Source organism: Vespa velutina, chromosome 22 (genome assembly GCF_912470025.1).
Source record: "Vespa velutina chromosome 22, iVesVel2.1, whole genome shotgun sequence".
Classification (NCBI taxonomy): Eukaryota; Metazoa; Arthropoda; class Insecta; order Hymenoptera; family Vespidae; genus Vespa; species Vespa velutina.
In genome coordinates this window covers 2,005,349-2,027,053 of record NC_062209.1, presented here as the reverse complement: position 1 = coordinate 2,027,053, position 21,705 = coordinate 2,005,349, and the positions used below count along the sequence as shown (strand labels likewise).

The following is a 21,705-nucleotide window of genomic DNA, read 5'->3' as shown; positions in this document are numbered from 1 at the left end:
TATCTATCATTTAACCAGGCACTTCGCGAGTAGATTTCGAGGAGACGAAAAAGCGAGAAAAAGAATTCAATAATATATATATATATATATATATATATATATATATATATATATATATATATTATTCTTTCTTTTTTCTCCATTTTGTTTGTTTGTAAGAATGTATTACGTACGTGTTTGAAAATTTTGCTTATTAAAACGAAGAAAAAAAGAAGGAGATAGATGATATATAAATAATAGACTTGTGGCGTGTTAGCTGACAGTCGAAAATACGCTTCCTTCTTCTTCTTTTTATTCTTCTTCTTCTTCTTCTTCTTCTTCTTCTTCTTCTTCTTCTACTTCTTTATCATCAACGAGAGAATTTGAAGCGAACAATTAGGGGATGGAAAAAAAGAGCGAAGAGTAAACTGCCCATCATAATATATACGATGCGTTGGAGAAGACATTCTTTTTTTTTTCTTTTATCAATTGTTCTAGACGACTCCGAGGCTATAAGAGATAATTGCAGATGTATTTGCGAGTGATATAAAAAAAAAAAAAAAAAAAAAAAAAAAAAAAAGAAAAAAAAAGAAAGAAAAAAAAGACAAAAAAAAAGAAGAAAAAAAAGGGGGGGGGGAAAAAAAGGAGAAATCAATAATAAGAAATACACGTGTAACTCGATATAATATATTTTTATGCCGTCGTCTGCATTTTTGGTTTACGATTGCGTATTTATTATTTATCATCCTTCTACGTTTACTTTGTTTGTTTGTTTGTTTGTTTGTTTGTTTGTTTGTTTTTTCTTATGTTCTTTTTTCTCGTCTTTTTTTTTTTATTTCTTTCTTTTTTTCTTACTACTATCAATCAAGTAAATTACCTATCTCTATATTTTATTATCTTTCGAACGCGTACAAACGAACGAAAAAACATAAGTGTAATGGCGCGACTATTATAATAATGATAATGTTAATAATAGTAATAATGATAATGATAATGTTAATTAATTAATTAATTAAACTAATCACTTAATTAATTAATTATTAATAATGATAAAAAAAAAATAATATTAATCTTAATAATAATAATAATAATAATAATAATAATAATAATAATAATAATAATAATAATAATAATAATAGTTTAATAATGATAAAAGTACAAAAGTGCAGACGAAGTAGAGTCGTCGAGACGAAAGCGTGAATGAGAGACTTGACAAGACATTCCACACTCTTTTGAAATCGATTCCTTATTTTCTTCTTATTTCTTCTTTCTTTCTTTTTTTTTTTTTTATTTTTTTCTCGATCCAACCATTCCCATTCGCATCTGTCAATTTCACCCCCTATATAATTTCTTTCTATTATGATCCCTTTTTTTTTCTTTTTCTTTTTTTTTTTGGGTTCTCTCCAAACGTTCGATATGGCGTCGTTCGTCGTCCTGCTTATGAAAATCTATTCGAGAATTTCTTATAGAAGCGACGCAGGACACTTTTCTTTTCTTTTCTTTTCTTTTCTTTTCTCTTTTCTTGTTTCTCCCAGTGTCAAACTCTCTCTTCCCTTTCCAACCTTATCACCATGTCTTTCTCTCAATTCATATACGTATATACAAATTGGATTAAAAGGAAAAAAAAAGTAAAAGAAAAAAGGAAAATAACAGTAAGATGATAAACGGGCATTAAATGGAAAAATAATTACTGCATTATTATATCGTCGTCGTCGTCGTCGTCGTCATCGTCGTCGTCGTCGTCGTCGTCGTCGTCGTCGTCGTCGTCGTCGCTGTCGTCGTCGTCGTCGTCGTCGTCGTCGTCGTTATCATCGTCGTCGCCGTCGTCGTCATCGTCGTCGTCATCGTCATAATAATCACGCAGTATCATAAACCGCGCGCTCAGAGCTATTTTTTTCCCCCTCTATCAATAAATATATCACGCGACAAATAGCAAGCCGTCATTTTGGTATAATAATCGACTCTTTCGTTCTGATTAAACAACAAGATTTCTCATGAGAACAAATAAATAATGAGAAATTAATTTATAATGAATTTTATGTGTAACGTTCAATTTAAGGATTGTATGTAATTGTATATATATGAGTACAATGCAGTCCATGAGTTTAAGATGCATTCTCCTTTTTCTACCATGAAAAAAAAAAAAAAAAAAAAAAAAAAAATAAATTATTCTAGTTAATAAAAAAAAAAAAAAAAAAAAAAAAAAAAAATGTGCGTTCATTGTGTTTGTTTGTTTTTTTCTTTTATATATATATATATGAATACCGCGAATCCCTTCCCATTTACATTCCTTCCTCTCTCCCAACCGTTGTTGTTGTTGTTGTTTCGATCGACATCTCAAGAAATATTTCGAATTTTTTACATAATCATTGTCATAATTTTTGTATAATTTTGTCATAGGAAAAAAAGAAAAAAACAAAGAAAAAAAGAAGGGGATAGAAAATCATTGAGATTAAATAATTAGAAAATCTTTTTTTTGTTTTCGATTAAAGAGAAACTATTCTAAAGAGAATAAATTGTCAGTTTATTTTATAACTTTATTTTCTTTTTTCTTTTCTTTTTTTTTTTTTTTTTTTTTTTTTTTTTTTTTACGACGAATCAATGTATTGCTCTTGTTATTACAGACACGTATGATTTATTTCTAATTTTCGTAATACATACATCTATATACATGCGGTAGACATTAACTTTATGACTTGAGATTGACTAGAAGTTTTTGTTGCCATTACAAAACGGCTATCTCTTCTTTTAAAGATTCAATAAAATTACGAAGAATTTGTTCTTTTATCGTAAAACTTATTCAATTATATTTAGTATAGAAGACGCTCTCTTTCTCTTTATCGCTCTCTGTATTACCGACAATTACCGACAATTATTATCGACATTATTCGACATTATCGACGATTGTAAATATAGAAAACGATTTCAACTCTGTTGGTAAGTTTTAACTATTTTCTGAAAAAAAAAAAAATGGAGAAAAAAGAAATAATAAATAAAAAACGAAGTCCTTTGTTTGGTATACGTAATTTCATACGATGATCGGAGTAAAATTCGAAGATCCTTATTTTTTTTTTTCTTTTCTTTTTTTTTTTTAACACAGCATTTTAAATATAATCGAGCAATGTACGTTCAGTCGACATCCACGTTCGACGACGATGGCTGCTAAGTTGGCCTGAGCGCACCGACCATATCTCCTAGTAATCTTTCCACGCTGACGTCACCGACGGTGGGCTTGAAAAGAAGCTCTTGAAGGGTAGATCGGCACAATGCACGCGCCGGTGGTAATAGCAACAATAATCGACCGACCCTTCGTGCGTCACGTTCGCACAAAACTGCTACGGTTTGTTCTTGCAACGCGGTAACTCTGCCAGGTTCACAGAGACCTCTCGATTCTGTGAGACAAATTAATCATATTTCTTTTTTTCTTTCTTTCTTTCTTTTTTTTTTCCTTTTTCTCTTTCTTTCTTTCCTTTTTTTTTTTTTCTTTGTTTTTTGAAAATAAAAAAGTATAAAAATATATTATATATACAAATATACGAAGTGGCCTAAAATTCAGATAATATTTAATAACTTGAGATAATTGTATGATACGTAATGTCGACATTTTTAATACAGCAATAATTTCTATTGTTTTGATTTGAAAAATCTTTTCTTTCGTTTTTTTTTTGTTTTGTTTTTCGTTTCACGAATCGTAAAAGAATTTCTCTACTCTCGTAATCGTACATTTTCAATGAAAAAAAAAAAAAAAAAAACAACAACAAGAAAGAATAAAGAATTAATCCAAAATATTGTAGAAAAAGTGTAATTGATATTTCAAATCTCTTAGGATCAATTCGCAATAATGATTTCGACATTACTTATCGTTCAATTCTTAATTTTTCTTTTTTCTTTTTTTTTTTTTTTCCCAATATCACATTATCATAATATATAATGCGTATTTATTATCAATGATAAATTATGAATTGAATTTTTGTACTTATCGTTAGACAATTATAATACAATAATTATTTTCAATGATTAAACGTACCACCCTTGAAAAGGACGATGGCTTTCAAACACGCGTATTCCGAATGATCGACCCTTAGCAACGTGCATTTAGCTAATAATTCTCTAAGTCTTCTTGCTTCATCGATTAATATCTCTCGTCTTTCCGTAGATAAATCACCAGGAACCAAAGTACTTTCTTCAACTGGAAAATTCCATTGGGCCGCCGTAAGTACGAACAACTCACTCCATGATTCTTCTAGCAATATAGTTTGATCTCGGTATGGTAACTAATTGAGATAAAGAAAGAAAGAAAGAAAGAAAAGAAAAAAAAAAAGAAGAAGAAGATATTAATGAACTTCATTAATTTCGTAATAAGAATGAATTTTATTCTTACTTGTAAAAATGAGTGTATACTTCTGGCCCATCTTACAGCAAAGAATAACAATTTAGCTGCAAACTCGTAAACATTTTCCGTCGGCAACAATGAAAAACTTGACATCGTATATTCCGCAGTGACAGGACTGACGATTTGTGGAACAAGACGAGTACCACCGACTAATTCTTCTAAAAATCAAAAGAAAAAAATAGAATATCAATTTGAAATGTTAAGGGTAATACTTTTATACATTATCTGAAATATTTATTCGAGTCTTATATCTAATAATAATAATAATAATAATAATAATAATAATGATAATAATATTTATATTATGAACGAGTTAGACTATACCATTTGATGAAAATTAATTAAAAGTAAATCAAAATATAAGTAATGAATTATTTAATAAAAATAATATTACTTTTATGGGAGGCTTTTTAAAAGAAAGTGACAATAATTTAAAAAAAAAAAAAAAAAAAAAACTTAATCGCGCAAATAAAATAATCGAATAAATAATAATAATAATATTATTATTATTATTATTATTAAAATTATATTCTTTCGTCGTTTTTAATTTACCTTTTTGTTCGAGCCTCGGTTCAACTGTTGCAGCTTCTTCGGAACTCGTTACCTCGTCTTCCTTCGCTGTGCTCACCGATAATGATTCTGTCGAGGTTCTTGGTAAAAAATGTGCTAATCAAAATAATGAAAAGAATAATTTTTTAATGATGTCTCTCATTATCAATACTATTTATTTTATCCTATAATAATAAATAGATATCTATTATAGTCTTACCAACGGCCGGTGCAAATGGGGGCATTGTCGGCTTGAAAGGAAATAATGCCGGATAAAGAAGTGGATGATAAGGATTGTTTGTCGTGTGATAAACGTGAGGTAGTCCTGGATAAAGACCAGCTGGAGCTCTTCTTGCAGCAGCCACAAGATTCGAAGTACTTCTCGGTGCTCTTTCGTGTTGTACCGCTGAAATCGATAGGACAATTTCGATAAGACACACACACAAAAAAAAAAAAAAAAAAAAAGAAAAAAAAGGGATAGTACAAAAAAGTTAAACCTATCCTTTGGTTATATATCAAACGTGGATTAGAAAAATGATTATAATTTTAAATATACGCCATGATAATTCAATAGATCGTATACTCCTTAAATTTGTACGATCCTTTTATATTTCTATAAGATTTGAAAAAAATATTAATTGATAATTTTTAATTAACACCGAAGAGTCGCTAAGTTCTATTAACGTTCTCAATAGTCATAATTAAAGAGGGGGGAGGGGGGGGGGAACGACCAAAAAAACAAAAAAGAGAAGGAAAAAAGTACCGAAAAATTAAAACCCATACGACGTATAACCTGATATTACCTTTTTGTAATTGGCACACGAACGATATATATCCAAAGAATAGAATTAACTGTCAAACTTATTATTAGATGAAAATTCTTTTCTTTCTTCTTTTTCTTCCTTTCTTTTTTTTTTTTTTTTTTTTTTTTTTTTTCTTTACTCCATCCTCTTCATCAGGATCATTCATGATAAATCTGAATTTTCATTAAATCATCGTCAATCATCGTGATCATCATCTGCCGTATTTTCTTCCGTTTATTTTCTCTTTCTTCTTTTCTTTTTTCTTTTTTTTTTTTTTCATTTTCTCTTTTTAATCTCCAAAGAAGAAGCTCTCAATAGACGAGGAACATATTGGTCATAATGGCGCCTACTACTTCAACATTACCACCCTCGCTAATTGATATCTCCGAGCAATCAAGTGTTTGGATTATCGGTTCTAGACGGAGGTACGCGGTGAATGGAAGTGTTTACAAAAGCTGAGAACTCCGGGCTGCTTCTGACACCGTTCCTCCGACCGTGTCGATTCTGACTCTCTCCTTTTTCACATCGAATTTCTAACCAAAGCATCGATATAGAATTTCATATGGGCTGTGCCGACATACAAAAACTGTTCTTCCTCTATCTATTTATCTATCTATCTATCTATCTATCTATCTATCTATTTTTTCCTCTCTCTTTCTCTCTCTCTCTCTCTCCCTCTCTCTCTCTCTCTCTTTCACTCTTTCTCTTTCTTATTCCTTCTCTTTACGATTTTTCTTTTTTCTTTTTTTTTATTTTCCATTTTTTTTCTCTCTCTTTTTGCTTAGGAGTAAGAGAAACTATATTTTCCACAATGCATTATAATATATACAGGTTTTGGAGATCTACATAACGCACTCGATGTGTTTACACAAAAATGTCTCTATCGATTTTTATGTATACACACACACACACATATATATATATATATATATGGCTTTCTGACAATCACAGAACTTCCGGAATATGACGAGTCAATATGTCGATAGAATTTTCTTCGTGTAAATTTTCTATTTTCATCCAATCTTTTTTTCCTCTTTTTCTCCCTCTCTCTCTCCTTCTCTCTTTCTCTCTATCTATCTATCTCTATTTATCATGTAGAATTTATGTGTAAGAGAGAGAGAGAGAGAGAGAGAGAGAGAGAGAGAGAGAGAGAGTGAGAGAGAACAAAAATAGGTATATGTATTATGTTGGAAACTATGAAACGAGTGTTTTTGTTTAGTTATTTATTCTCATTCAATGTCCGTTTCATAGTTTCCAACCTAATATGTATGTCTGTATGCGTGTGTACGTATATATATATATATATATATATATATACATATGTAAAAGTAACTAATTGGTAAGAGATTAATCACCATCGAGACGAAGCGTACCATCTCGTTTCATGTTGACCTGAAGACATTTTGTAAAACGACAGGCTTGGCATTGATTACGCCTTGAAACGTCCACGATGCAACGTCCGTTCTCTTTGCAGACGTAATCTAAATTTCTGTTAAGAAGAAGAAAAGAAAAAAAAAGATAAGAAAAAAAAGAGGAGGAAAAAAGATAGAAAATAGTGGGAGAGAGAGAGAGAGAGAGAGAGAGAAACAAGAAAAAGAAAAAAAACAAAACAGATTTAATACACTTCTTTTAAATGATATTATTAATTCTACGATACCCATGCGCTTGAGAATCTCTACGATATTTCATATTAAATTTTATACATTTATTTTAATTCACATTAATATCTTTCAATTTAATACAGAGTATCGAAGTCTCGCATTTGGGATTTAAGGTGACAAACGTAAAAAAAGAAACAAAAAAAAAACAAATAAATAAATAAAAAGAACACGTGGACACGATTTTATTCTTCGTTACATTTCAAAAATTCAAAAGCATTGAATTATTTCAATCTCGTAGGATTCTCATTCGACTTTTATTAAAAAAAAAAAAAAAAAAAAAAAAAACCTGTTCTTTTTTTCTTTTTTCTTTTTTTCTCTCATCAAACACGAATTTGCAAAATTTCGATTTTATAATATCTCAGTGTTAATATAATGAACGAGAAAATTAATTACCTCGCGTACCTGCGGATTGACCTTTTAAAGAAACCACGGCACCCGTCGCAACTCGGTACTCCATAATGTTTCCCAGAAGCTTTGTCGCCGCATACTTTGCAGAGTGTTTCGGTTCTATTATTCTCTTCCATTTTTCTTTATGAATTTGAAGAAAACTTTTTGACGGCTACGACGACTGCGACAGTGAGAAGGAGAAGAAATAGTCCCTGTAAAAGCATAAAATTTTTCAAGATTTCTTTTTTATGATTTTTCAGATAACATTAATTCCAATGTCGATTTGATTCAACGTCAAATATTTTGATTAAAACGAACGATAATAATTGTCTCCCTTTTTGAATGTTAACGAACGAAGTTTTGAATGAAAGAAACAAAAAAACGAAAAAAAAAAAAAAAAGAAGAAAAGGAATGAAGAAGAAGAAGGGAATGAAAAAAATTCTCATTTCGTTCAATTTTAACATAACGACGTTTTTCATTAGAACGACTTGATTAATTGACTTTATTAATGACAATTTCCCGAATAGTCGAGTATAGAAAAAAGTTGGATCTTTAATATTCTCCTTGTCACGTAGGATGGAAAGAATAAACGTTGACGTATGGAAGAAGCGTGATGGATTAGATGATCATTGTTAGATAAAACATGACAGTAAGTGACAATAATGTTGACAACACACGCGTTCCCTTTCTCGTATGATGATCATTTGTCCGTCATAAGAACGATTTTTGAGAAAATAACTTTTTCGATATAACGTCATTGAAAATTATCTTTGTCTTTATCATCTTGGTCCTTTTTTTTTATTATTCCTCATTATACGTCATTTTCACTGGCAATATGATACAACGTTTACACGATATCTATCACCGTTTCGTATATACATACGAACATACATATGTACGTACGTACATACACATACACACACACACATACATATATCGTAATCACTTCGACTTTGAGTTAGATAGAAATGGATAGATAGATAGATAGATAGATAGATAGATAGATAGATAGATAGATAGATGGATAGATGGATATGTATGGGGAATGTATGGGGGTGTATATATCTATAGTCAATGTCGTAACGACACATATGTTCTTGCATATTGTACGAGGTAATGAGAAACTTCGAAACGGCAAAACGTTCCTCGTAGACGAAGTAAGCTAACTTCGATTCGTCGAAGCTTACGACTTCCTGCCTTCAAGCTCATTGTCGTCGAAGGCGAAACCACGATTTGACGCGATCGAAGATACATAAGATATACATTATACAATACGTCGATCGTAGGTACATAAGTACTTACATACGTCATATATATATATATATATATGTGTGTGTGTGTGTGTGTGTGTGTGTGTATAAAATTTATACATACACATTTACGCGTACATAGATACGTAAGTTTTCTTTGAGTATTAGACGTAAGATAAAATATTTCGAGTTATCGTTTATCGTCGAATTATTTAATCCAATCTGATTTTAATTAATTAATCAATTAATAATAATAATAATTATTATTATTATTGTTATTGAGTTTGGAATAATCGATTATTAAAATACATAATTAAAAAGAAATTCAACGAGAAATAACCTTATGAGTATTCGTTATGTCATATTCTTTTTCTTTCTCATAATACTTCCTGTCATTGGTTCTTAATTTCTTTCTATTCTTTATCCCTTCTACCTTCTTCTCTCGTCCTTTCGTTTTTATTTTCTTTCGATTTGTTTTGCGATCTACGATATAAAAAAATATAAAAAAAATATCCTACAAGTATGAGGAATTGAAATATTTTTTCTTTTCTTCCTTTTTTTTTTCTTTCTTTTTTTTTCCTTTTCTTTTTTTTAAATCAATAAAAATACAAAGCTCGTTTGAGGCAATTTGAATATCTAATAATATATCGAGTGACCAATTAAAATTCTTATCCATTTGATAGAACTTATATAAAAAGAGACAGACTGTCGTCGAGGAAGGTCATAAAGTCGAGAAGCCTTCAGGACACGTTCAACTACGGGTCTCTCCGGGAGTCTCTCCCTTTGACTTTCTCAACCCTCTCGAGCCAGGGCTGATTCCCTCCTACCTCTATTTCATTTTCTCTCTCTCTTTCTCTCTCACTCTTTCTCTTTCTCTTTCCATCGAAAGAACCTCTCGGGGCTAACATATCTCGATCCTTCTTGCACTAATGGAAGGCTAGGCCATCTGTAGGATTCTCAGGCTCAATAATGCAACGGTGACGTGGAGCAACCACGTCCAGCCTCGACAGTGGTAAACCACGAAGAGAATCCCGTTGGATGATGTCGCGCCCTCCCACCTCTTTTTCTATCTGAAGACTTTACCTAGTATTCATTTAATACCTCAACCAGTTCACAGATAATCCAAAATCAAGTTGTTCTCGATAATTTCTCTCTCTCTTTCTCTCTCTCTCTCTCTCTCGTTTTTTTTTTTTTTTTTTTTTTTTAAGAATTACGATCATCTTTCACAAAGAATCTTTTTGCCTCGGCAATTATTATTTCAAATAACATATTATCTCTTTTATTTCATACGAAAAATTTCAATCTTTAAATAATATAATTCAATTAAATTCTTTATTAGACTTTAGTTCAATAAAATCCAACATCGGGGATCCTTGATAATTTACTTTCTTAAAAAGTATAATAATCTCTCAATAAAGTAATTATTTTCTTTCATTCTCGATTACTATCATACATAAAATTTTTTTATTATTTTCTCCAAAAAAATTTGATCTCTGAAGGATAGCGGGGGATGTTTTTCTTTTCTTTCTTCTTTTTTCCGTCTAATCTTCATAGTTACACATCGCAGTAGAAGGAAAAAGCCAAAAAAAAAAAAAAAAGAAAAAAAGAAAAAAAGAAGAAGAAGAAAGAAACAAAAAGGAATAGAAAGGAAAAAGGATGAAAATATTTCGATGACGTACGTGCGGTAAAAAAAAAAAGAATAAAGAAAAAATGTAAGAAAAAGAAAGAAGACAGAAAAAAGGAAAAAAAGAAAAAAAAAGAGCTTCGTTTTGTCCTTTTTGTCTACCGTGGGATTATCCTTCGTCTTTCATTGAAAAATCCATGGAGGTGTAAGAAGACGAAAGAAAAGAAAAGTACAAAAAAAAAAAAAAAAAGAAAAAAAAAAAGAGAGAGAACTATGTAAAAGGGATAGTCATGTCAATGGCATTATTCTAATGCTCTTTTTTTGTTTTTTTTTTTTTTTTTTTTTTTTTTTTTTTTTTATCGACTTCTATCCCTCTCACTCCGGACTTTTGGAAAGTTTCGGTCTTTCGAAATGGTATAGGTGGGTGGTGTACCTTACATACTGCGTATGTAATTATACGGGTGGGGGCGGATTATTTAACCCTGTTTGCACGTATGCGTGTCGAACGTTCGTGCACGCACGTAACATATGTCGCGTCGTACAGGAGTCATTCGGCACGAGCCACATTCGACGAGGTTCCAAAGCTAACATACTGCCAGGAGTCAGATTTTTCTTTTCCCCTTTACTCCCCTCTTCCTTCCTTCTACCCTTTTTTTGTTTTTTCTTTTTTCTTTTGTCTTCTTTTTTTCGTTCATTTCAAAAGGATATCTCAAACCGTTTTATATTTGTATCAGAAAGAACGACAAATATTTTTCAAATGAGATCGTATCATCCTTTTTACATTTGTCTCCTTATCGAAAAATTCATTGTCGTTAGCTTTATTTTATTTTGTTTCATTCTTTCTTCTTTTTTTTTTTTTTTTTTTATTTTATTTTCTTTTTTTTTTCACTATTGCACGTATCAAAGCAATTTTACAATAATCTACGTATCTCCTACGTATCATTATTGTATCGTAAAATTATTTTAATTGTCACGATTAATTGATAAAAATAAAATGTGATAGGAAACAAAATTCTTTATATATATATATATATTTTTTTTTTTATTATATATTTATTGTTATTATATATATATTTTTAATATATATATATATATATAGTGTATATTAAAAATATATATTATATATATTTTTTTATTTGTCATTATATATCTATATATACAATTATGTATATTGATATGTTATATGTTAAAAGTACATATGAAAATTATGTTTCTTTTTGTTAATTAAAATATCTCTCTCTTTCTTTCTTTCTTTCTCTCTCTCTCTCTCCCTCTCTCTCTCTCTCTCTCTTTCTCTCTCTCTCTTTATGGTCTTTGTTTTACAGAATACCGTAGTCCTTCATACGAAAAGAGATTCGATTAGAAAAAAATTATATGATAAACTGGCAATCGATCACTATAGTATAAAAAAGTTTGTCACAGTTGTGATGCACCGTTGACCAAGCTAGCTAATGTCGTTTCGATGACTCTTCGTTAGTTTTTCAAGTCGGGATATAGAAAATACGAAAGGATACGCTTAAACGCTCAAAACCTAAACGGTTCTCACTCCCATGGAACCTGGAATGGCATGCAAATTTTTTTCCCTGTCACGTCACGTGCATCCTTTCGCATAAAAAATGCTGATCGATAGCACTTCTACAGACAAAGGAAAGACCATCGATATCGCGTAGCCCGTGACAATGAGCTTTCTCGTCTCTCTTTTTTTTTTCTTTTCTTTATTCTTTTTTTTTTTTCTTTTTTTGTTTTGTTTTGTTTTCTTTCTTTCCTTCTTTTCTTCCTGTCATCGTCGAGATCGAATGATCTCCGTTCGTTTTGCGTGAATTGTAATATATAAAAAAAAAAAAAAGAAAAAAAAAAAAAAGAAAAAAGAAGAAGGAAAAGGAATCATTGAAATCATTACGTTTCACAAGATATAACTTAAAAGTTGTATCCTATCTTAATCTTTTTTTCTCCCCCTTTTTTTTTTTTTTTTTTTTTTTTTTTTTTTTTTTTTAATTTAATCTTTATATATATTTATTACTTATGTATATGACATAACGATTGTGCTTATTAGGGATAATTTAATCGATAGAAATGTGCTTAAGTAGATATACGTAATCATACGTGACTTTTAAAAGATCGTCGAAATGGTTCAACTTACGCTATAATGCGCGTCACATTTTGCTGAGTAATTTTCACCTGGATTTCTTTTTATTTTTAGAATCTTTCTCTCTCTCTCTCTCTCTCTCTCTCTCTCTCTCTCTTTCGATAAAAAAAAAAACAAAAAAAAAAAAAGAGAGAAAATAATAATAAGAATAATTCACGATAGCTTCGAGGGTATTTAAAAAAAAAAAAAAAGAAAGAAAGAAGAATTTTTTGAAATATCTATAGATAATCGATGATAATCGATGATTAAGAATGTTATACAATTTAACGTACCCTTATTGCTTACACGATCATATCTTTTTTTTTTTTGTTTCCTTTTATTCTTTTTTTTTCGTAGCACCCTACACTTAGGTAAAGTCGATTAATTTTTAATCAGCCGAAGGTGCACCCACCGAGTGCATCGTTACTGAACATGCCATAGACCCCTGACGTGACTTTTTGTTAGGCGAAAAAGTCGACTGCAATTAAATGGACTCGCCTACGATCGATCGTTTCTTTTGATCAAAATCAAGTATGGAGTTGATAGGAATGATTAAAAAAATGAAAATAATTTGCTAAACCACGAATTGTTTCTTTTTTTTTTTTTTTTATTCTTCTTCTTCTTCTTCTTTTTCTTCTTCCTTTAATTTTCACGTAAGTATCCACAAATGAACGATATCAATTTTAATTGTATTATCGAAATTTAAATTGAAATTCCATTCCGTGAAATATGCTCGAAAAATAATAATCAATATGCCTTTAACGTTCAATGTTATTAATTGTAACGTTAATTAAATTAAAAATGAAAAAAAATTTGTTCATTGAAATTCTATCATCGAAGAGAAAGAGAAAATTCTTTTTTATATTAAAAATTTCGTTTAATTAGAACTTTAATCAAACTTTGGACAATATTTTTTTTTTATTGCAAAGTCATCAAAGAATATATCTCAGAAAGGAAGATAAAATTAACTTCAAATATCACGATAATGAATATAAAACTATTTAATTTATTTATAACAATAACAATGACAAAAACGAGTAGAAAGAACCACAAAAATAAAAAATATTTCTTCTCAATAATATTTTTCTTCGAAAACGAATCGAATCCTTTTTTTTTTTCTTTCTTTCTTTCTTTCTTTCTTTCTTTCCTCCTTCCTTCCTTCCTTTTCTCTTGATTCAAAAATTTTCATCAATTAGATATCTAATCGTAATCTATAAATAATAATTTGATTTGTCTAACTGTGTTGATAGGCAAGGATCACGAATGTGAGAGATGACACGTGCGTAATTTCTTCTCCAATTAAGTATCTTTCTAAGCGATCACATTAAACGCGAACACCGTGTCGGCCGTTTTGATTCTCTCGTCCGATTTAATTGTGCTTACATACTGTGCGACTGGTTCTACCGATCGGCCAACACGTGCACGCTTCGCACGGCTGACAGTGATTGCGTGACTCGATCGACTTTGTCGATTTCGTTGTGCACGAGGAACTACGGAACGATGCAAGAACGTAAGTTAAACTTCGATCCGATATTAAAATGTGTGAAAGATCTGTTTTAGGTATAAAATATTATCGATATTTAATAATAACAAAAATTAGATCGATTATCTTTTTGAAAAATTAATTTTCAAAAATCAAACGTTCATTGTCATCCTTTTTACATTTTCGTTTCTATATTATATTTTAAATATTATAAACAATCATTGATTAAAAGCTTCTTACGTCGGATCGATTGTTTTCTCCTTAAATCGTTTTAATCATCTAAATAAGTTTCGTGGATCTTTTTGTAAATAAAAAAAAAAAAAAAAGAAGGGAAAACCTAAAAAAGAAAAAAAGAAAGAAGAAAAAAGATACGAACGAAATTCGATTGTAATAATTTTTATATATGACATTATTTTTGAATTAAATTAAACATATTAATGGTCGAATTGATTCTTTTCTTTTTTTTCTTTTTTTCGTTTTTTTTCTTCTTTTCATCCAATAAGTTTCACGGATCTTTTTGTAAATTAAAAAAGATACGAAGTGAATTCGTTATCATACCTTTTTATTTTCGTATTAACAAGTGTATTCCTTTTTCTAAATCTCATCAAACAAAATCTTTAAACAAAAATATTAAATATATAATATATGACATATTAATTATATTAGAAGATTGATTGGCAATTATCATATTAGATATGACAAATATGTCATAAAATATTAGAAAATTTTCTAATTGAATTATAAAATATATATATATTTTTCTTTTCCAATAAAAAAAAAATTTGTCAATAAATTCTTCTATTAATCTTACTCTTAATTTTTATTATTTATTGTTTCAACAATCGCTCTCGCATTATTACTACGAATAATTATTATCTGACATAGAAATTGTTTCATAGAATTAATTTAATTAATCGAACGTCATTAATTATTTCAAAACTAATAAAAGACGATCCTGTAATTTCTATTTTCTGTCAGTAATTAAAAAAAAAAAAAAAAAAAAAAAAAAAAAAAAAAAAAAAAGCCAAAAAAAAAGATACAATTATTCTATTCGTTTCATCTTCAATAAAAATCAATGAAAACTAACGATCATTTCGATCGTTATCATATCGATGGAACAATGAAAGAGACAAGTGCATGTTATCATGAAAATATCAGGGGCGGAATAAAAAAGTTATGTTCATAGTTCGTACTACGCATGAAGAAAGAGAAATAGAAAAAGAGAATGAAAAGAGAACAGTCTCTCGCGGAGTTTAAATTCTGTAGGTAGAGTTTAACTCTGAGAACGATTGAGGAGGGGGGTGTGAACGAGAGAGGGAGGAAATTAGAAGTCACTATGGGTGTCATGAAACGAACGCGAAAGTATTACAAATATCTCTCTCTCGCGATCCAACATCTGCGTACGTTCTTACACTTTACCTTACCTTTATTTTTTGGTTTTGTTTTTTCTTTTTGTTCTTTGTCTTTTTTTTTGTTGTTATTTCTTTTTTTCGCGCTTTCTCTCTCTCTCTCTCTCTCTCTCTCTCTCTTTCTTCCTTTTTCTTTTACTTCTTCCTTTCTTTCCTTTTTCTCTTCTCTTTTTTTTCTTTCTTTTTTTTTTTCTTTTTTTTTTTTTTGGCATATGTGCGACGAGCGGTGACATAATGATGGGCATTAAACGTACCGCGGCGGCCAGGTAAACCATAGGTCCGACGATTACACGCCTTCGTGCCGGAAAAGAACCTTTACAGGTGGGTTTACCCACGGGGAAACTTAAACGACGTGACTGCGACACATGTCACACGTAATCGCGTCTCATCGTTTGAAAGAGAAAAATTAATGTAAAGTAAAATGAAATGAAATTAAATTAAATAAATAAAATCTAGTTTGGATATCGTCGTTACGTAGAAAGAATGAAAGAATGAAAGAATGAAAGAAAAAAAGAAAGAAAGAAAATGGGAGAAGAAGGAATAACAAAAATTGGATTAAATCAAAACAACAAAAATTCGTAAAGGATCATCGTAAAGAGAACATTAGACATTGAAAAAAAAATTATACATATTTCTTTCTATAAAGAAAAAAGAAAAAAAAAGAAAACTATTATTTGAAAATGAACGACTCCTATGATCGATAATAATCGTTTGAACGTTAATGCGAAAAGGGTAATGTACGAGGGATACTTTTGACGTTAGAGAATCTAACAAACGTTTCTTCAATCAGAAACGAAGGGCCGATGATTGTTTAATAGGGTAAACGTGTTGGAGAGAGGAAAAAAAAAAGAGAAGAAAAGAAAAGGAAGAAAGAGGTAAAGAGAAAATTCATTCGAGATAATCTGAAGCGAACAATATTTGTTATAAATTTAATTTGAAAAATAAATCATTCACCCGTTATTATTCACCTGAGAAAAGATTAAAAAAAAAAAAAAAAAAAAAATATCTCTTTCTCATTTGCACGTATATTATTACTCACCTTAAGGAGTTCTGCCTTCGAAAAAAGAAAAGAAAAGAAAAGAAAAGAAAAAAGAAGAAGAAGACACACACACACACACAAAAGAGAAAAAACAAAACAAGAAAAAACACGCAGAAGATTCTTCTAGTTTTAAATTCAAATAATTGAATCTTTCAAAGAGAATCGTGTCCGTACCTCATTTGGTAGATCCTTTAAAGATCCAACACGGATCTAACACGTACATTCGATTATGAAGATTATTGGATCATCGTAGTCGGCCATCTTTATTACATCTGAGAATCATCATGTTAATATTTGACGGCTGACGTGAGTCTTCCTTCCACCGAATAAAAAAAATCGTCCTTTCCGTTGTTATACGATAAGCACAATCCTGTTCTCTCTCTCTCTCTCTCTCTCTCTCTCTCTCTCTCTCTCTCTCACTGAATATTCTTCTTCTTTTTTTCTTTTCTTTCTTTTCCTTCTTCCTTTTTTTGCACTCACATATCACCCAATCAGAAAATACCGATCGAGATCGTTTTATGACGAAAACGAAAAACGAAACACGCGATAATCGTCGTCTATCTGTCGATCGGTATTACAAAAGAAAGAAAGAGAGAGAAAAAAAAAAGAAAAAAAGAAAGAAAAGAAAAGAAAAGAAAAGAAAGGAAAGAAAAAAAAAATCCAGAAAAAAGCGAAACAAAAGAAGAAAAAAAGAATTAGCTCGCGAAACAGAAGAAGGATCATATAAGAATTTCACTTTTATATTGCTATCGGTTCGGCTCGCGATCCTTTTTCCTTCTTCCTTTTCTTTTCTTTTCTTTCTTTTTCTTTTTTTTTTTTTTTTTTTTTTTTTTTTTTTCTGTATCCTTTCTCTTTTCTTTCCCCTTTGATTTATCGCGAACCACGTAGAAACTTTTTCTAACGCGAACAAGAACGATCCGCGTACGTCACCGATCTAGAAACTCATCGTAATCGTCAGGAGTCCTCCGCAGTCGTAAGTCACCCTGCTGAGGGCACCCTCGGGGTGTGGACCACGGGAAGAGATAGAGATAGAGATAGGGATAGAGAAAGAGGGTGAGAGAGAGAAAGAGAGAGAGAGAGAGAGAGAAAATATTAAAGAAAAGAGGAAGGGTAGGATATTCTCGAACGCGTTGATCGTTCGTAGCCGCCACCGGCACCTCACGAACACGCCCAGTTCGAATAGCTCGAGTTCTTGGGCTCCTAAGCGAGCTTTGAAACCCGATTGGTCGACAGGCGGAGCCTCTAGAAGCCCCCGAGCAAAAGGCACTCGCCCTTCGAGCATTTACAACCATCTCATTCCACCCCTATCCCCTACCCCTTACCTTTTACCTCATCCCCAGGGGTTGTCACACCACCAACTCGACCAAGTTGCGCCGCGAAAAATTCTAAAAGTCAATTTGATAGCGCCATTCACTTGTTCACCGACCCTCCGGCCTTCACAAACTTCGAAAGTGATTTTTTTTTCTTTTTTCTTCTTCTTCATCTTCTTTCTTCAAAGGAACCTATATTTTCTTTTTTTCTCTCTCTCTTCTTTTTTTTTTTTTTGTATTTTCTTTCTCTCTTAAGTACAGCTCTCCAATCGGTTTTGGATATAAATATGTGTATTAGAAATCTTTCTGTTTTTTTTTGTTTTTTTTTTTTTTTTTTTTTTTTTTTAATCTCTTCAATAGCATTCCCAAATTTGTTTAATCCAATTGTAAGAGTTAAATCAGCACATTTTCCTTTTCTCTCGAATTAGGAATGGGTATGTTTTTCTTTATTTGATTTCTTTTTCCTCTTCTTTTCTTTTCGATCTCTTCTTTTTTTCTTCTCTTTTTGATTTTTTTTTTATCGTCATCAAATATCGATTAATCTCGTTGAGGATAAATTTCAATTTTGATATAAATGTCTATTTAAAAAACAAAAAAAGAAAAAAAAGAAAAAGAAAAGAAAAGAAAAGAAACAAATATATTCAACTTCATTAATTACTATTATCTACATACATATTCTCATTTTATATGCGTTGTAGATATATTTTGTACATTCGATCGATCCATTTTTATTTATCCATATTGTATTTTTTTTTATCCTCAATTTTTCTTTAACGATCAATCTTCTTCGCTGATAATTTTATTTGTTTTATATGTACATATATATATATATATATATTTTTTTTTATGTATTATTAAAATTATAAGAATAACGTGTGACAATAAAAAAAATGTCTTTTAATATTCCAAACGATTTACCGTTAAAACATTAAACATAATTAATAAATAAATTAGCTCATATTAGATACCTAATTACTTACTTACATAGACGACGTTACTCGAATAGCAAAAAAAAAAAAAAAAAGAAAAAAAAAGAAAGAAAGAAAAAGGAAAAATTTATGATTTTTCTTTCGGCGACGTTAACGAGGAAGAATGAAAGTTTTCATCGCTGAAAGAAATGAATTTCGCTTTCGTTCTTTTTTAAAAAAAAAAAGATACTAGTAGGTATACAGAGTGAAACGGTAATACGTAACATCTGGACGTTTCACACGATACACCGGGAACAATGTTACGGTAAAGCGAAACGAACGCTGGCAATAACCGTCGCGATATTTATTTGAATATTTTATTTATTATTCCGTAGAAATCAATGATTGCCATCTCGGTGGTGCGTGTATGCGTGAAAGTAGATTGTAACGTACGAGAGCCCAACAGCGACCACGACCCTTAATAATGTTAGTTGATCAATTTCACGAAGCTCAATTTTATTCGCTTTAATACTTTTCTCGTTTACTTTGTTATTAAAAAAAAATTTTTTTTTTAAATTAAAATCAATCGATTTAACAATTATTACAATCCGACGAATAAAATTGAGATATATATATATATATATATATTTTTTTTTATCGTTTGAAAAGAAAAAGAAAAAATGTCGCTGTTAATTTTTTCTATATATAAGGGGTTGTATTTTTTCTTCTTTTATATATATATATATATATATATATTTTTTTTTTTTCTTATTAATGTTCTTAATAATTTGAGAATTGAAATAATTTATTTTTTTTTTTTTTTTCTATTCTTTTCCTTTTCCCATCTTTTCCTTTCCTTTTGTAATTTTGCATTCTTTCAATAATATCAAATTATAAATAAGAATTGGCGATATTCGAGTTTGGATACGTCGATACTGATTGCGCGACTCTTATCCTCGATTTTGCCGCGTGTTACGAGTTGAAACGGCCTGAACTTGATAGGTCGAAGGATCCCTGAGATTCTGAAGTACCTCCTCGACGAGACGGGAGCAGAAAATCGCGGTGAAGTGGTAACAGTCGGGCTAATGGCTCGGAGACGATATTTTGTTAAACAAGGAAACCTTTTATCCCTCACCCCACCATCTTTACGAGAACGCTTGAGAGCAGGGACGCTCTTCGATTTCGAATGGGACTTTATTTTTCTCTCAACGATATCAAGTCTCGTATAATACTCGATACACATTATCTATATTTAAAAAGTTCTTTTCGAAAACAAATTTTTTCTTCTTTTTTTTTCCTTTTTTCTTTCTTTGTTTTTTTGAATGATATAACATTTCTTCTTTTTTTCTTTTTTCTTTTTCTTTTTTTTTCTCTTTTTTTTTTTTTGTAAAAGAAATATACATAAGAAATAGATTTTTTGAATAAAATAAAATTTTTTAAGTAGTATATATATATATATATATACAGATTTTTAATTTACAAATCTTTTTCTTTATAAAGATAGGTTTACATTTAATGTCTAATTAAATATTATAATTTTACATATCATATTAAACATTTTCTTTCTTTTTCTTTTCTTCTTTTAAGTAATACACTTTAGAAAATTTTCGTTCTATTTATCGAACTTATGGGAAAAAAACAAAGAAACAGAAAGAGCGTACCAAACTCTTTATTAAAAATATTTGGATGAAGCTATGAAAAAGAGAAAAAAAAGGCGATATTTTTATGGAACATAAAACATGAACTATGGATGGTGATAGAAAGAATCCCGTTAAAAGCGGCCCTGCACTGTCACTTTGGTTTTCTTGTCATCAAGAAAGAACGAGCTGAAAGTGTGAACCACCGACCGCCACGACAAGATGTCACCTGCCAGTTTCTCACGATTCGCCCACGCATATCTCGCCGTTCTCGCACATTCCTTCGATCCTCACCCCCTCCCCTCTTTATCTTCTGAATCTCTTTCACACTCTTACATCGTGTCAGGTCTCATCACACTTTTATACTTCATTCGTGCGAGCACCTCGATAGTTCGTTACGTTCTATTATTCGTTTATATCATGATCGAGTTGTTTTCTTTTTTTTCTTTTTTCTTTTTTTCTTTCTTTCTTTCTTTTTTTTTTTTTTTTGCAAAGAAAAAGGGAAAAAAAGAAAATAGAAGAAAATGTAACCATCCCGATAATATTTTTTCTAACGTTAGCGTTAGTCATTGTTTTTATTATTAATTATTATATCATTCTTATTATTAACGTATACGTTAAAACAAAAGGACAATTAAAAAATTTACGATCTCGTCTCGCGTTTATATAAAATATAAATTTTATCTTTGGATATGTATGGATATTAAAAGAAAAAGAATGAAAAAACGAACGAAATAATTATTCCTTTTTAAAAAATGAAAAGGGGAAGAAAAAAAAAGAAATGTGGTTCCGGCCGGGATCGAACTGGCGACCTTCTGCGTGTAAAGCAGACGTGATAACCGCTACACCACGGAACCCTTGTATCTTATGTTTCTAAGTTAATCTTGATTTCGGAATAATTCCTATATATATATATATATATAGGGTGATTTTTTTAAATAAGGTCACCTAAATATGTCTTTGGCTTATTATGATGCAAAAAATATTTTTTACCCAATGTGCACGATGATCAAAGGATCAATATCAGACACGAATATTTTTTTCCCCAAAATCATTTTTTTCGGAGTTATCAAGATTATCGGTCTTTTATTGATATATAACTTCCGAAGAGAATCTTCGGTCGTCTTCGGCCGTTGTCGTCGTCAAAG

General features: G+C 30.3%; 1 protein-coding gene, 1 long non-coding RNA gene and 1 other non-coding gene across 7 annotated transcripts; 1 reads left to right on the top strand and 2 right to left on the bottom strand.

Moving 5' to 3' along the window:
- Window positions 1–2,461: 2,461 nt before the first annotated feature.
- Window positions 2,462–5,432, top strand: LOC124956489. 5 transcript variants are annotated; one of them, XR_007103262.1, is made up of 3 exons: window positions 2,471–3,319; window positions 4,136–4,191; window positions 4,399–5,432. It is a non-coding gene; the product is annotated as an uncharacterized LOC124956489 (long non-coding RNA). The 5 variants fall into 5 exon arrangements; XR_007103263.1 differs by having other exon boundaries at window positions 2,472–3,260; XR_007103261.1 differs by having other exon boundaries at window positions 2,462–3,260; window positions 4,136–5,432.
- On the bottom strand, window positions 2,531–7,933 carry LOC124956488 (protein dissatisfaction-like). Its single transcript, XM_047512365.1, has 7 exons — window positions 7,779–7,933; window positions 7,080–7,213; window positions 5,142–5,327; window positions 4,925–5,038; window positions 4,361–4,530; window positions 4,007–4,253; window positions 2,531–3,371 (listed from the first exon to the last, which is right to left on the bottom strand). The coding sequence occupies exons 1-7, from the start codon at window positions 7,907–7,909 to the stop codon at window positions 3,142–3,144; spliced, it is 1,212 nt and encodes a 403-aa protein (XP_047368321.1). The 5' UTR covers window positions 7,910–7,933; the 3' UTR covers window positions 2,531–3,141.
- A 13,408-nt stretch (window positions 7,934–21,341) lies between these two features.
- Trnav-uac lies at window positions 21,342–21,414 on the bottom strand. Its single transcript has one exon. It is a non-coding gene; the product is annotated as a tRNA-Val (tRNA).
- Window positions 21,415–21,705: the final 291 nt, after the last annotated feature.

Excerpts from the sequence above, each read along its gene's own strand:
- LOC124956488 (XM_047512365.1), bottom strand. The coding sequence starts at position 7,909 with ATGGAAGAGAATAATAGAACCGAAACACTCTGCAAAGTATGCGGCGAC. Across the intron at positions 5,039-5,141 it reads CCCATTTGCACCGGCCGTTG|CACATTTTTTACCAAGAACC; the intron begins GTAAGACTATAA and ends TATTTTGATTAG. Across the intron at positions 4,531-4,924 it reads ACCGAGGCTCGAACAAAAAG|AAGAATTAGTCGGTGGTACT; the intron begins GTAAATTAAAAA and ends TTTGATTTTTAG.